This window comes from Salmo salar, chromosome ssa13, assembly GCF_905237065.1.
Source record: "Salmo salar chromosome ssa13, Ssal_v3.1, whole genome shotgun sequence".
Classification (NCBI taxonomy): domain Eukaryota; kingdom Metazoa; phylum Chordata; class Actinopteri; order Salmoniformes; family Salmonidae; genus Salmo; species Salmo salar.
In genome coordinates this window covers 99,828,966-99,845,075 of record NC_059454.1, presented here as the reverse complement: position 1 = coordinate 99,845,075, position 16,110 = coordinate 99,828,966, and the positions used below count along the sequence as shown (strand labels likewise).

The window sequence follows — 16,110 nt, the reverse complement described above, 5'->3', positions numbered from 1 at the left end:
TCATCTGTAAGTCTTTGCTAGGTAAAGCCCCACCTTATCTCAGCTCACTGGTCACCATAGCAACACCCACCCGTAGCACGCATTCCAATGGGTAAATTTCACTGGTCATCCCCAAAGCCAACACCTCATTTGGCTGCCTTTCCTTCCAGTTCTCTGCTGCCAATAACTGGAACGAATTACAAAAATTACTGAAGCTGGAGTCTCATATCTCCCTCACTAACTTTAAGCATCAGCTGTCAGAGCAGTTTACTCATCACTCTACCTGTACACAGCCCATCTGTAAATAGCACACCCAACTACCTCATCCCCATATTGTTATTTTTCTTCTTCTTCTTTTGCACCCAAGTATCTACTTGCACATCATCTGCACATCTATCACTCCAGTGTTAATGCTAAATTGTAATTATTTCGCCTCTATGGCCTATTTATTGCCTTAGCTTCCTAATCTTACTGCATCTGCACCAAATCAAATGTATTTATGTCAGCTGAAGTGCTGTACAGAATCCCAGCCTAAAACCCCAAATAGCAAGCAATGCAGGTGTAGAAACACGGTGGCTAGGAAAAACTCTCTAGAAAGGCCAGAACCTAGGAAGAAACCTAGAGAAGAACCAGGCTATGAGGGGTGGCCAGTCCTCTTCTGGCTGTGCGGGGTGGAGATTATAACAGAACATGGCCAAGATGTTCAAATGTTCATAGATGACCAGCAGGGTCAAATAATAATAATCACAGTGGTTGTCGAGGGTGCAACGGGTCAGCACCTCAGGAGTAAATGTCAGCTGGCTTTTCATAGCTGATCATTCAGAGTATCTCTACCACTCCTGCTGTTTCTAGAGAGTTGAAAACGGCAGGTCTGGGATAGGTAGCACGTCTGGCGAACAGGTCAGGGTTCCATAGCCGCAGGCAGAACAGTTGAAACTGGAGCAGCAGCACGGCCAGGTGGACTGGGGATAGCAAGGAGTCATCAGGCCAGGTAGTTCTGAGGCATGGTCCAAGGGCTCAGGTCCTCCGAGAGAAAGAAAGAGAATTTAGAGAGAGCATACTTAAATTCACACAGGACACCGGATGAGACGTTCTCCAGATATAACAGACTGACCCTAGCCCCCCGACACACACTACGGCAGCATAAATACTGGAGGCTGAGACAGGAGGGGTCGGGAGACACTGTGGCCGACGATACCACCGGACAGTGCCAAACAGGCAGGATATAACCTGTACATAGATTTTTCTATTGTGTTATTGACTGTACGTTTGTTTATCCCATGTGTAACTCTGTTGTTTTTGTCGCCATACTTTGCTTTATCTGTGCCAGGTCGCAGTTATAAATGAGAACTTGTTCTCAACTGGTCTACCTGGTGAAATAAAATAAAAATAAAATAAACACTGGCTCGTAAAAAATAAAATCTCAACCCTCTGCTTGGCTTCTGGGACTGTGCCACTCCACAAAGGATCGGCCTGCATAACATCTTGTCCAAAGCCTGCCACAGCAGGACAGACATGCATACAGACCGGCAGGCAGGTAGACAGACACTTTCACTAGAAACACAAAGCTGGTTAAATTCTATTTCTAGTGCATTTGTTGTAATTGACTTAGGCTTGAATTCAAGACATAGTACAGTATAAGTGTGTAGGGTTATGCCTAAGTATCTGCTAATCAGCTTTACAATATGAGTTAATGTGTAAAATAAATATCCTCTGACTTAGTGGGTTGCCTAGAGCTGTGATGATGGAGAGCTAGATGGTACTGGTGGTGGTCTAACACTGGACCGGGAGGTAGCCTAGCACCGGTGTTGTCAATCTCTCCCCGCAGCATGTTCTAGTGGTGTTGGGTGAGCTTGTAATTGTATAATGGTCTTAAGCAGGGACCGTTACATGAGGTGTGTGGCGGGGAGGAACAAACTGGCCTGTAAGACAGACCGAGACGGTTAACCAACACTGTTGGTCTCAGCTGTGTCAGTTTCGACTGGGCTGAGATCTGATTGGATTTCATCCCTCAGTTTGCGGCTTCAGTCATGCAAGGGGGATGGCTGCCGTTTTACGGGCTCCTAACCAACTGTGCTATATTACATGCTCCTTAGTGTTTTTTCGCATTGTTTGTAACTTATTTTGTACATAATATTGCTGCTACCGTCTCCACTCTGGGCTCCCGAATGCCGCAGTGGTTTAAGACACTGCATCTAAGTGCAAGAGGCGTCACTGCAGTACCTGGTTCAAATCCAGCCTGCATCACATCCGGCCGTGATTGGGAGTCCCATAGGGCGGTGCACATTTGGCCCAGCGTCGTCCGGGTTTGGCCGTCATTGTAAGTAAGAATTTGTTCTTAACTGACTTGCCTAGTTATATAAAGGTTAAATATATAAAAATATGACCAAAAGAGCGTCTGGATATCAGAACAGCGATTACTCACCTCGAACTGGACAAAGATTTTCTCTTTAATGAGTCCGACGCGAATGAATACGGTTTCTCCGAGACCAGGCCCAAATCCCCATCATTCGCGTGAAGAAAAGACGGGTACAGAGGGGGTGTCTTGTGAGACTTTGGCGGCAAGTGGTTAACCCATCTCTACCGTCCGTTCTATTGGCCAACGTGCAATCGCTGGAGAATAAACTGGATTAGCTCTGTACGAGACTATCTGTAACTGTAATATCTTGCTCCTACCCCAAGCCATAAGACTGCTGAACAATTAATCAAAAGGCCACTGGACTTTTTACATTACAATTGAAATATATGATTTAAGATTAAAATAGTACATTTAAAGGATTGTTTGCACTGAGAGCAGGGATTTTTCTGCCATAGAAGCACTTGGGTGGGCCGCCTAAGCATATCTTTTGGATGCCTATGTCCAAACTATATATTATTTTATATATATACGAATTTAAAATACATTTTCAGAATGTAAAACTAAAACCAGATATAAAGTATGTAGGAAAGATAATAGTGATATGCTTAGAAATGTCCTTGTTTTCCATGAAAACATACATGAAATGAGTTGCAAAATGATGAATAGGAAATGTAGTCAAGAAAAAAATCATCGAACCCACAAATGCTGATGCTCCAGATACTCAACTAGTCTAAAGAAGGACAGTTTTATTGCTTATTTAATCAGCACAACAGTTTTTATTTAATCAGCACAACAGTTTTCAGCTGTGCTAACATAATTTCAAAAGGGTTTTCTAATGATCAATTTGCCTTTTAAAATGATAAACTTGGATTAGCCAACACAATGTGCCATTGGAACACAGGAGTGATAATGGGACTCTGTACACCTAATCCATAAAAAAAATCTGCCATTTCCAGCTACAATAGTCATTTACAACATTAACAATGTCTACACTGTATTTCTGATCAATTTGATGTGATTTTAATGGACAAAATATTAGCTTTTCTTTCAAAAACAAGGACGTTTTAAGTGACCCCAAACTTTTGAACGTGTGTTTATTTTGTATAATGATATAATCTTTTGTGCGCTAACAATCACCAAAATCAAAGCTAGACCATCAGGGTAATTTAACATTTAAAATGCCTAAACCCCTTTTTAATCCACAGAGACTGTTTTCTTTATCCTTACTAGAGGGTGATGTTTTAAGCAGTGTTATGTTATCCTGTGTGTCTCTGTTAGATTGCAGGGGACATTAAAGGGGCCAAGCGGGAGCTGAAAAAGGCTAGGACCGTCCTGCAGATGGACGAGCTGAAGTGCAGGAAGCGTGTCCTGAGGCGTCTGGGGTTCGCTACTTCCTCTGATGTCATTGAGATGAAGGGCAGAGTGGCCTGTGAGATCAGCAGGTAAGGAAAAGAACATCTGCAGCAGTAACGCTTTACCTCAAAGTTTGCATTTTGATAATGGTGAAAAGCACAGGACATAGAATAAAACCTGTACCAGTCAGATTTAATCCCATCCACATGGATACATGTCGGTCTTTGGTAGTTCTAATCTAAAACCAGACAATAGCAGATGTACTGAGCCCAATCTTATCATGTAACCTGTTTAAAAGCAAGGTTATGTTATAATTCTGTTTAAGGCTGTATTAAACCCTTCTCTGTAATAATACTATGATTGATCCTAGAACAGTGTGTATATTACCTTGCTATTGAATCTCTCTGTAACAATACTGTGACAGATCTGATACCTGTGTTATTGCTGTGTATGATCCAGTGCTGATGAGCTGCTGTGAACAGAGGTGTTCAACTTAGAACACATTGAACAAAAATATAAATGCAACAATTTCAAGATTTTACTGAGTTCATTCAAGTAAATCAGTCAATTTAAATTAATTAATTAGGCCCTGATCTTTGGATTTTACATTACTGGGAATTAGGGCTGTCCCCGAAAGTCGACCGAAAATCGTCTGTTCTTTCGACCAATCGATTGGTCAAAATTAAAATGTTTATTTGTAAAACGTGTATATGTAACACCCTATTTGTTTTAACCTCTCTAGGGTATGTGGGACGGTAGCGTCCCACCTAGCCAACAGCCAGTGAAATAGCAGAGCGCCAAATTCAAAACAACAAAAATCTCAGAATTCAAATTTCTCACACATACAAGTATTATACACCATTTTAAAGTTAATCTTCTCGTTAATCCAACCACAGTGTCCGATTTCAAAAAGGCTTTACAGCGAAAGCATAGCATTAGATTATGTTAGGACAGCACCTAGACAAGAAAAACCACACAGCCATTTTCCAAGCAAGGAAAATCTTGCTTGGAAAATGCGTCACAAAAACCAGAAATACAGCTAAAATGAATTACTAACCTTTGATCTTCATCAGATGGCACTCATAGGACTTCATGTTACACAATACATGTATGTTTTGCTCGATAAAGTCCATATTTATATCCAAAAAACCCATTTTACATTGGCGTGTAATGTTCAGAAATGTTTTGCCTCCAAAACTTCCAGTGAATGAGCACATCAATTTACAGAAATACTCATCATAAACTTTGATAAAAGATACAAGTGTTATGCACAGAATTATAGATAAACTTCTTCTTAATGCAACCGCTGTGTCAGATTTCAAAAAAGCTTTACGGCGAAAGCAAACTTTGCAATAATCTGAGTACCGCGCTCAGACATCAAAACAAGCCATACAGATAGCCGCCATTTTGGAGTCAACAGAAGTCACAAATAGCATTATAAATATTCACTTACCTTTGATGATCTTCATCGGAATGCACTCCCAGGAATCCCAGTTCCACAATAAATGTTTGTTTTGTTTTGATAAAGTCCATATTTCTGTCCAAATACCTCCTTTTTGTTTGCGCGTTCAGTCGAGTAATCCAAATGCACTGTGCTCGCGCAGTAAGTTCAGACGAAAAGTCAAAAGTTCTATTACAGTTCGTAGAAACATGACAAACGATGCGTGCATGGCCACACAGTTGTGGGTGAACAGGGAGTACAGGAGACGGCTTAGAACGCACCCTTGTGGGGCCCCGGTGTTGAGGATCAGCGGGGTGGAGACGTTGTTTCCTACGCTCACCACCTGGGGGCGGCCCGTCAGGAAGTCCAGGACCTAGTTGCACAGGGCGGGGTCGAGACCCAGGGTCTCAAGCTTAATGACAAGTTTGGAGGGTACTATGCTGTTGAATGCTGAGCTGTAATCGATGAACAGCATTCTTACGTAGGTATTCCTCTTGTCCAGATGGGTTAGGGCAGTGTGATTGCGATTGCGTTGTCTGTGGACATATTGGGGCGGTAAGCAAATTGGAGTGGGTCTAGTGTGTCAGGTAGGGTGGAGGTGATACGATCCTTGATTAGTCTCTCAAAGCACTTCATGATGACAGATGTGAGTGCTATGGGGCGGTAGTCGTTTAGTTCGGTTACCTTAGCTTTCTTGGGAACAGGAACAATGGTGGCCCTCTTGAAGCATGTGGGAACAGCAGACTGGGATAGGGATTGATTGAATATGTCCGTAAACACACCAGCCAGCTGGTCTGCGCATGCTCTGAGGACGTGGCTAGGGATGTTTAAATGTTTTACTCACGTTGGCTGCAGTGAAGGAAAGCCCGCAGGTTTTGGTAGCGGGCCGTGTCAGTGGCACTGTATTGTCCTCATAGCGAGCAAAGAAGATCTTTAGTTTGTCTGGGAGCAAGACATCGGTGTCCGTGACGGGGATGGTTTTCTAATTGTAGTCCGTGATTGACTGTAGACACTGCCACATACATTTCGTGTCTGAGCCGTTGAATTGCGTCTCTACTTTGTCTCTATACTGACGCCTAGCTTGTTTGATTGCCTTGCGGCGGGAATAGCTATAGTTGCTGTTTGCATTCGGTCATGTTCCCGGTTGCCTTGCCATGATTAAAAGCAGTGGTTCGTCACCGTGGCTACCACATCACCGATGCACTTGCTAATAAAGTCGCTCACCGAATCAGCGTATACATCAATGTTGTTGTCTGAGGCTAACCGGAACATGTCCCAGTCCACGTGATCGAAGCAATCTTGAAGCGTGGAATCAGATTGGTCGGACCAGCGTTGAACAGACCTGAGCACGTGCATTTCCTCTTTTAGTTTCTGTCTATAGGCTGGGAGCACCAAAATGGAGTCGTGGTCAGATTTGCCGAAAGGAGGGCGAGGGAGGGCTTTGTATGCGTGGCGGAAATTAGTGTAGCAGTGATCCAGAGTTTTGCCAGCCCGGGTCGCGCGATTGATATGCTAATAAAATATACACGACTGTGATTATAATCGAGGAGAATTCTCTTGGTAGATAATGCGGTCGGCATTTGATAGTAAGGAATTCTTGGTCAGGTGAACAAATGGACTTGAGTTCCTGTATGTTGTTATGATCACACCACGACTCGTTAATCATAAGGCATACACCTCCGTCCTTCTTCTTACCAGAGAGATGTTTGTTTCTGTCGGCGCAATGCGTGAAGAAACCGGGTGTCTGTACCGACTCTGATAACGTATCCCGAGTGAGCCATGTTTCCGTGAAACAAAGAATGTTACACTCCCTTGCTCGAATTTCGTCTACCTTGTTGTCAAGAGACTGGACATTGGCGAGTAGTGTACTCGGGAGTGGTGAGCAACGTGCCCGTCTACGGAGCCTGACCAGAAGACCGCTCCGTCTGCGGCGCCATTGTTTTGGGTTGCTTAATCATGTGCGTGTGCTTACTCAACATTGACAGGAGTGATCCAAACACCAGACAATTACTAAAACTCGTAAATGGAATGAAATAAACCAAAAATAGTTATAAATATATATATAAATAAATAATAAATAAATAATATATATATATTTATATATATTTCTTTTTATATATATATATTACTGCTTGACTAAAACAAATCTCGGTCGACCGAACAATCAACCAGCTGAATAATTGGAGTCAGCCCTACTGGGAATACAGATATGCAGATATACAAAATAGGGGCGTGGATCAGAAAACCAGTCAGTGTCTAGTGTGACCGCTATTTGCATCATGCAGCGCGACACATCTTGTTTGCATGGGCCTCAGGATCTCGTCACGGTATCTCTGTGCATTCAAATTGCCATCGATAAAATGCAATTCTGTTCATTGTCCGTAGTTTATGCCATAACCCCACCGCCTCCATGGGGCACTCAGTTCACAACATTGACATCAGTGAACTGCTCGCCCACATGATGCCATACACGCGGTCTGCCCAATACAGTTGAAACCAGGATTCATCCTTGAAGAGCCCATTTCTCCAGCGTGCCAGTGGCCGACGAAGGCCCACTGTTATGACATCAAACTGCAGTCCGGTCAAGACCCTGGTGAGGAAGACGAGCATGCAGATGAGCTTCCCTGAGACAGTTCTTTTTAGAATTTGTGCAGAAATCCTTCTTCTTGTGCAAACTTTGAGTTTTATCAGTTGTCCAGGTGGCTGGTATCAGACAATCCCAGAAGCCAGATGTGGAGGATCTGACGTTACACGTGGTCTGCGGTTGTGAGGCCGGTTGGACGTACTACCAAATCCTCTAAAACGACATTGGAGGTGGCTTATGGTAGAGAAATTAACATTCAATAATCTGGCAACAGCTCTGGTGGACATTCCTGTAGTCAGCATGCCAATTGCGGGCTCCCTCAATTTGAGGCATCCGTGGCATTGTGTTGTATGACAAATCTGCACATTTTTGAGTGGTGTTTTATTGTCCCCAGTACAAGGTGCACCTGTGAATTGATCGTGCTGTTTAATAATCTTCTTGATATGCCACACTTGTCAAGTGGATGGATTATCTTGGCAAGGAGAAATGCTCAATAACAGGGATGTGAACAAAATTGTGCCAAAAATGGAGAAATAAGTGCGTATGAAACTCTTCTGGGATCTTTTATTTCAGCTCATGAAACATGGGACCAACACTTTACATGTTGCATTTATATTTTTGTTCGGTGTATATTAACATGCTGTAAAAAAAAAAAAAACAAACGTATTGACAATGTGACTGATCTTAGAGCTGTGTTCTGTTTGATCCAGTGCTGATGAGCTGCTGCTGACTGAGATGGTGTTCAACGGTCTGTTCAACGATCTGACTGCAGAACAGGTTACTGCTCTGCTCAGTGTCTTCGTCTTCCAGGAGAATGTAAGACACACACACACTGGGAACACACTCAGATGCACACCATTTCCTACGCAATCAGATAAAACACTTTTGGCCAGATAAACATCCTCCATTCTCCATGCCATCACGCCACCTCTTACTTACATTCATACATGCATACATGCATACATCAACAAAAGCACACTAACCTATTACCTTACAGTAGCCTAGTGACCTTATCTCTTGGATTTAAGATTAGATCTCCAGTACATCCTCTTGGGGCTTCCTCTCCCCTCAAGGATTTCCTGTGTCAATTGTTTGAAGACATTTAGTCTTGTCTAGCTCAATTTCAGACCTCCCCAATAACAAATTCCACTCAATCCAGGCAGCGGGCAGTCAAACTGTCAAAAGTATTCTTTAGTAGGTCTCTGGCACGTCCCCCCCCTCTGTAAGCAGGGAGATGCAGAGCCATTATGGCAGCCTTCAGTTAGGGGCTGTTCCAACCTGGTGCTGGGGTGTGAAATGCATGGCGTAAGGGTCTAGCTATCTCTATATGTTTGTGTATCATAGTGTAACGACAGTACAGGTGTAGTCTTGAGGAAAGGTCTAGTGGCGTGTGTGTGTATCATCATGTAACACTACATTAAGGGTCCAGCTCCATGTGTTTGTGTATCATATATCTGTCTAATCAAATTGTATTAGTCACATTCGCCGAATACAGCAGGTGTAGACCTTAGTGAAATGCTTACTTATGAGCCCCTAACCGACAATGCAGTTAAAAATATTTTTAAATACGGATAAGAATAAAAAATTAAATTAACAAGTAATTAAAGAGCAGCAGTAAAATAACAATAGTGAGAATATATACAGGGGGTGTACCGGTACATAGTCAATGTGTGGGGGCACTGGTTATTTGAGGTAATATGTACATGTAGGTAGAGTTATTAAAGTGACTATGCATAGATGACAGCAACAGAGAGTAGCAGCGGTGTAAAAGAGGGGGGGGCAATGCATATAGTCTGGGTAGCCATTTGATTAGATGGTCAGGAGTCTTATGGCTTGGGGGTAGAAGCTGTTTAGAAGCTTCTTGGACCTAGACTTGGCACTCCGGTACCGCTTGCCATGCGGCAGCAGAGAGAACAGTCTATGACTGCCTGGTATAGAGGTCCTGGATGGCAGGGAGCTTGGCCCCAGTGATGTACTGGGCTGTTCGCACTACCCTCTGTTGTGCCTTGCAGGCGGAGGCCGAGCAGTTGCCATACCAGGCAGTGATTCAACCAGTCAGGATGTTCTGGATGGTGCAGCTGTAGAACCTTTTGAGGATCTGAGGACCCATGCCAAATCTTTTCTCCTGAGGGGGATAAGTTTTGTCGTGCCCTCTTCACGACTGTCTTGGTGTGCTTGGACCATGTTAGTTTGTTGGTGATGTTAGGTTCTACTTTTTTAAATAATTCAACGGACACTTGAAAAGATTAACCAAGTTTAATTATTCCCAGAGGGTCGATACAACTGTAATTCAGACACAGACATGGCTTCCCCCGTGGTAGTATTCATACCCCACTTTGGGTAGAGTCTCCTCCTTATTGCTAAACATTGCATAATTATTGCTAAGCAGGGAGCTTAACAGTGCGAAAGGCAGAATGGTGAACTTACTAAATGACAGAGTTTGACTGTGTGATATTAGGTTGCTTCTTGTGTAAATATTTTCCGTCTGGATTTTAATGATTTGTATGTTTTTTGTAAGCTTTTTGCTCCAGTAGAGGGTTCTCTTGTGTCATGCATGGAGCAACTGCCTTTTATTTATCGCCCTAATAATATTGTATTTTTATTGGACAAAGTGCAGTTTGTTAGCTTCCCTGCCATGCCCTCACTGTTAAACATGGTGTTAAACATCGGACAGCAAGTGATATGAGCCTTCACCGGTTTCTCAGTACTGCCACATGCGATTGTGTTCCCTGCACTCAGCCCCTCCCAAGCTTCATTATGGCACATGTCTCTTTTGTATCTAATGCTCCTATACTTCTGAGTATAACAATGTTCAAAGTTTCACCCAGAATCCAACAACACCAAGGAAGTTGAATCTCTCAACCTGCTCCACTGCAGCCCTGTCTATGAGAATGGGGGCGTGCTCTGTCTTCTTTTTCCTGTAGTCCATCATCTCCTTTGTCTTGATCACGTTGAGGGAGAGGTTGTTGCCCTGGCACCACACGGCCAGGTCTCTGACCACCTCCCTATAGGCTGTCTTGTCGTTGTCGGTGATCAGGCTGTTGTGTCATCGGCAAACTTGATGATGGTGTTAGCCGTGCCTCGCCGTGCAGTCATGAGTAAACAGGGAGTACAGGAGGGGACTGAGCACGCACCCCTGAGGGGCCTCTGTGTTGAGGATTAGCGTGGCGGATGTGTTGTTACCTACCCTTACCACCTGGTGGCGGCCCGTCAGGCAGTACACGATCCAGTTGCAGAGGGAGGTGTTTAGTCCCAGGGTCCTTAGCTTATTGATGAGCTTTGAGGGCACTATGGTGTTGAACGCTGAGCTGTAGTCAATGAATAGCATTCTCACGTAGGTATTACTTTTGTCCAGGTGGGAAAGGGCAGTGTGGAGTGCAATAGAGTTGCATCATCTGTGGATCTCTTGGAGGTAAGCAAATTGGAGTGGGTCTAGGGCTTCTGGAATAATGGTGTTGATGTGAGCCATGACCAGCCTTTCAAAGCACTTCATGGCTACAGACGTGAGTGCTATGGGTCGGTAGTCATTTAGGCAGGTTACCTTCGTGTTCTTGGGCACAGGCACTATGATGGTCTGCTTAAAACATCTTGGTATTACAGACTCGGACAGGGAGAGGTTGAAAATGTCAGTGAAGACACTTGCCAGTTGGTCAGCACCTGCCTGGAGCACACGTCCTGGTAAGCCGTCTGGCCCTGCGGCCTTGTGAATGTTGACCTGTTTAAAGGTCTTACATCAGCTGCGGAGAGCGTGATCACACAGTCTTCTGGAACAGCTGGTGCATCTCATGCATGTTTCAGTGTTATTTGCCTCGAAGAGAGCATAGAAGTAGTTTAGCTCGTCTGGTAGGCTCGTGTCACTGGGCAGCTCTCGGCTGTGCTTCCCTTTGTAGTCTGTAATGGTTTGCAAGCCCTGCCACATCCGACGAGCGTCAGAACCGGTGTAGTACGAGTCTACATTGCAATTTAGTCTTCTATATGTCATATCTACTGCCTGCAAGTCTCCGTCTCTCGTCCCTCTGTTGTCTGTCAGCAGATAGTCTCTGTGACATTCACATGCCGCTGTCGTCCAGTGTCAGGACAATGGACGCCAGCAGAACGCCCGATCATTAGTCAGGCTAACAAAGGACATCCCAATTTGAAGCTTAGGACAACATATTGTATCCTTTTATAGTTTGAGATCTGTTAAGGTCATCCGTATCCTTTAAGAGAAGAAACATTTAGCCGACACAGTAGAACGAGATGCTCTGCAGTCTGAGTGCTTCGTCCCATTACTGAAGTGGGTCACTCGGCATGTTTCTTAAATCAATAACCAACAGACGGCAGTAATGTTTTAGTGACACTTAGTAGTACTGGAGCAGAGACCGATCAATTATCCTGCTACCGAGTGCCCTGGACCACAACATCGGCTGACATTTTCTGTTGATTATCCAACTATTCTTCATGTTGAATTTGCGACAACAGCCTCTGCTCTTCGACACACAGCAGGTGGTCGCAGTGTGTCCAAAGTTTTAGACTAACATCATGTTTGTGTTCTCTTCCTTCCCTCAGGCGAATGAGATGCCCAAGCTGACAGAGCAGCTGGCTGGACCACTGAGACAGATGCAGGTAAACATTCCACATGACGCTGCGGAATAGGAGCTGTCCAGGGGGTTGGCCTAGGTTACAAAGCAGGATCAATGTGTCCCTGGTTAAAAGTAGAGTATTTGGGGCACAGCCAATGAGTTTAGCAGCTGGCTTTTCTAAATATTATTAAATAACTTTAGGTAGCCTAGTGGTGCCAGTAACTGAGAGGTTGCTAAATCGAATCCCCGAGCTGACAAGGTCAAAATCTGTCATTCTGCCCCTGAACAAGGCAGTTAACCCACTGTTCCTAGGCCGTCATTGTAAATAAGAATTTGTTCTTAACTGACTTGCCTAGATAAATAAAGGTTAAATAAATAAAATAATGAACTTCAAATATAGCATTGCAATGGGCATGGTAGCAAACTGGATACTTGGTGATGCTGCTTTGTGACACACCCCTCAGACCTGGTTTAGTCTGCTTTTCAGGTGTGTAGTTTGTTATATTTAGTTCATGTTAAACCAAAGCATTGATGTTTAACTAGACTGCAATCTATGTGAGACTTGGCAGCCAACCAGTTTACCTATTCTATTGACTTAATGCTATTTCTGTCTGCTGAGACTTGGCACATTCTGCAAAGCCAGCTAGGTCCACTGTCTACAATCTAGATGTTTGGTGAAAGATAAAAGATTTGGGTCTCCCTGCCTGAGTGTTTGCCTTCATGTGAATGGCTGCTTGAGATGAACAGAAAACTACAAATAAAGCTTAAATTAATGATACATTTCCTGTCCATTTCATTTTCTATTTACAAGGATTCAGCACCCAAACTACTTAGATGATTATTCTGAGCTCGAGCATGTTATTTATTATCCAATGTCTGTTTTCTTGAACTGTCTGTTGTGGTTGTCAGGAGTGTGCCAAGCGCATTGCCAAGGTGTCTGCAGAGGCTAAACTGGAGGTGGATGAGGAGACCTACCTGGACAAGTTCAGGCCTCACCTGATGGACGTGGTCTACACCTGGGCTAACGGATCCACCTTCGCTCAGATCTGCAAGATGACCGACGTCTTTGAAGGTAACTACCCCACCAACACCTGTCGCCCTAATACCTGTACAGAACTATGAAATGGACAGCTCTTTCCAAATGTTCTTATGCAGGACGTCAGACATCTTTGAAGGTAAATTATACATGCATTTTAGTAATTTAGCAGGTGATATTATCAAACTTAGTCAGTGCAAGGTAACTTAACGCCTGCCCTCAATGTCAATGAAATGGATGTCTGAGCGCTTTCAATTGTTGTCTTTCTGTTTCCGTGTGGGGTCTTTCTGTTTCCGTGTGGGGTCTTTCTGTTTCCGTGTGGGGTCTTTCTGTTTCCGTGTGGGGTCTTTCTGTTTCCGTGTGGGGTCTTTCTGTTTCCGTGTGGGGTCTTTCTGTTTCCGTGTGGGGTCTTTCTGTTTCCGTGTGGGGTCTTTCTGTTTCCGTGTGGGGTCTTTCTGTTTCCGTGTGGGGTCTTTCTGTTTCCGTGTGGGGTCTTTCTGTTTCCGTGTGGGGTCTTTCTGTTTCCGATGTCTACAACTAGCTGTTAATAACAGTATTTGGTTTTGGCATCTTTCATGTTGTAGGTCATTGAAGGTGAGCCAAAAGACCTGGTGAAGAACTCAGTTGAAACACATCGTTTTCTCTGCATTCTGACTTGGCTTTGGTCCATTATATCTTGTCAGGAATTGTTTTTGTCTGAAAGAGGGACATTGTTGGGGGCTTGGAGTAGGAGAGACTCTTCAAAGGAGGACAGATTTTAAGCCAACTCTGGATGAACTTCAATGGGCTGAAATGTATAGCTTCAAAATGTTTAGAACTATCATGTGGGTGCAATGGACTGTCCTTACATCAAGAGTGGCACTGTCTATGAATTTAAGGGGTTAGGCCTGCATTTCCCGAGCCCCATTCCTATCCCCCATCTGTATTCCAAAATAAGGGATGGCACTGCCGTTTTGCTGAAAAACGAATCCCAGATTGTAGCTTTAAAGGGATACTCATTTGTATGTCTCTGTGTGCAGTTTGAAGGAAGTTGCGAACTAGCATTAGTGTAATGTCTGGAAGTCTTTGGTAACTTCTAGCATGCTAGTAGATACCATAGACTTTCAGTTATTGCGCTAACACTAGTTAGCATTGGCTCGCAAAACTACCATTAACTTCCTTCATACTGGACGCAGAGAGACAAAATGGTATCCATGAGTTCGTTGGGGTCTGGGGAAGTAGATCAAGGGCTTTATTGCCAAAATCCCGAAGTATCCCTTTAAGGCACCATGAGAGTGGAGGATTTAAAATGAGAAATGGCTGAAACCGATCGCCCCCTAATGCTCTCATTCTCTCACTGTGAGAACACTCCGGACATCACCCTGACATGAGCAGTAAAATATGTAGCTCCCTTTTTAATTACCATGAGCGAGATCCATGTTAATTTATTAGATCTTTCTGAGATTTTGTCTCTGGCTTCCATGCTAAACTTGGCTGGAAACTGGTTGTGTTTTACTAAGGGGGAATGTAGAGTTGGAGTGAGTAAGAGGGAGTATTGCTCTTCTCTCTCGGTGAGTGAGGGTCTGGTCACTGACCGGGGGATCCTTGGTGTGGTTGGTGCTCATGGTACCGCGGTGTGGTTGGCGGCGCGGTTGGTCCTCGTGGTACCGCGGCGTGGTTCAGTTAACCCCTTAATGATTACCTGCAGCTCTCCCCTTGAGCCCTGGTGGCTCCAGTGTTAATTTGACTCAGCCCTGTGTCTGTGTTCTGTCTTTAGTATAAACCCCCCTGTTCTGTCGGTCTTTAGTATAAACCCCCCCTGTTGTGTCGGTCTTTAGTATAAACCCCCCTGTTGTGTCGGTCTTTAGTATAAACCCCCCTGTTGTGTCGGTCTTTAGTATAAACCCCCTGTTGTGTTCGGTCTTTAGTATAAACCCCCTGTTGTGTCGGTCTTTAGTATAAACCCCCCTGTTGTGTCGGTCTTTAGTATAAACCCCCCTGTTGTGTCGGTCTTTAGTATAAACCCCCCTGTTGTGTCGGTCTTTAGTATAAACCCCCCTGTTGTGTCGGTCTTTAGTATAAACCCCCCTGTTGTGTCGGTCTTTAGTATAAACCCCCCTGTTGTGTCGGTCTTTAGTATAAACCCCCCTGTTGTGTCGGTCTAAAGGGAGTATCATTCTGTCTCCCTGCGCTGAGTTGTCTGTTTGTATATTGATCCCTGTCTGTAGGTAGTATCATCCGCTGTATGCGTCGCCTGGAAGAGCTGCTGCGTCAGATGTGTCAGGCAGCCAAGGCCATCGGCAACACCGAGCTGGAGAACAAGTTTGCAGATGGTAAGATCTGTTATGCTCACTGGCTGACTCAATCCTCACACAGCTCAGAGTATTCAACTATAGTCTAAACTAGTAGATCAAGTTTGCAGAGGGTAAGTTTGTTCTGCCTACTGCCCTCTTGTAGCCTGCTTCCCAGACCCAGATTAAGCCTACTGGACTAGGAAGCATTCTCAACTGAGAATCTTTTTAAATGGCTTTTTACATATTTTTGGCAAACTGGTCCTAAAACTTCCGCTGCAGTCTGTGGAGGTAACCCTCGGGTCCTCTGCAGTCTGTGGAGGTAACCCTCGGGTCCTCTGCAGTCTGTGGAGGTAACCCTCGGGTCCTCTGCAGTCTGTGGAGGTAACCCTCGGGTCCTCTGCAGTCTGTGGAGGTAACCCTCGGGTCCTCTGCAGTCTGTGGAGGTAACCCTCGGGTCCTCTGCAGTCTGTGGAGGTAACCCTCGGGTCCTCTGCAGTCTGTGGAGGTAACCCTCGGGTCCTCT

General features: G+C 44.4%; 1 protein-coding gene across 1 annotated transcript in view; it reads left to right on the top strand.

Annotated features, from left to right (window-relative positions):
* The window catches only part of LOC106568406 (exosome RNA helicase MTR4), a 74,931-nt gene that overhangs the window by 58,263 nt on the left and 558 nt on the right, over positions 1–16,110 (top strand). Inside the window, exons 21-25 of the mRNA XM_014138719.1 lie at positions 3,617–3,780; positions 8,427–8,532; positions 12,265–12,321; positions 13,188–13,350; positions 15,522–15,626. Of these exons, the coding sequence (XP_013994194.1) occupies positions 3,617–3,780; positions 8,427–8,532; positions 12,265–12,321; positions 13,188–13,350; positions 15,522–15,626 (595 nt within the window). The remainder of the gene's footprint in view (positions 1–3,616; positions 3,781–8,426; positions 8,533–12,264; positions 12,322–13,187; positions 13,351–15,521; positions 15,627–16,110) is intronic.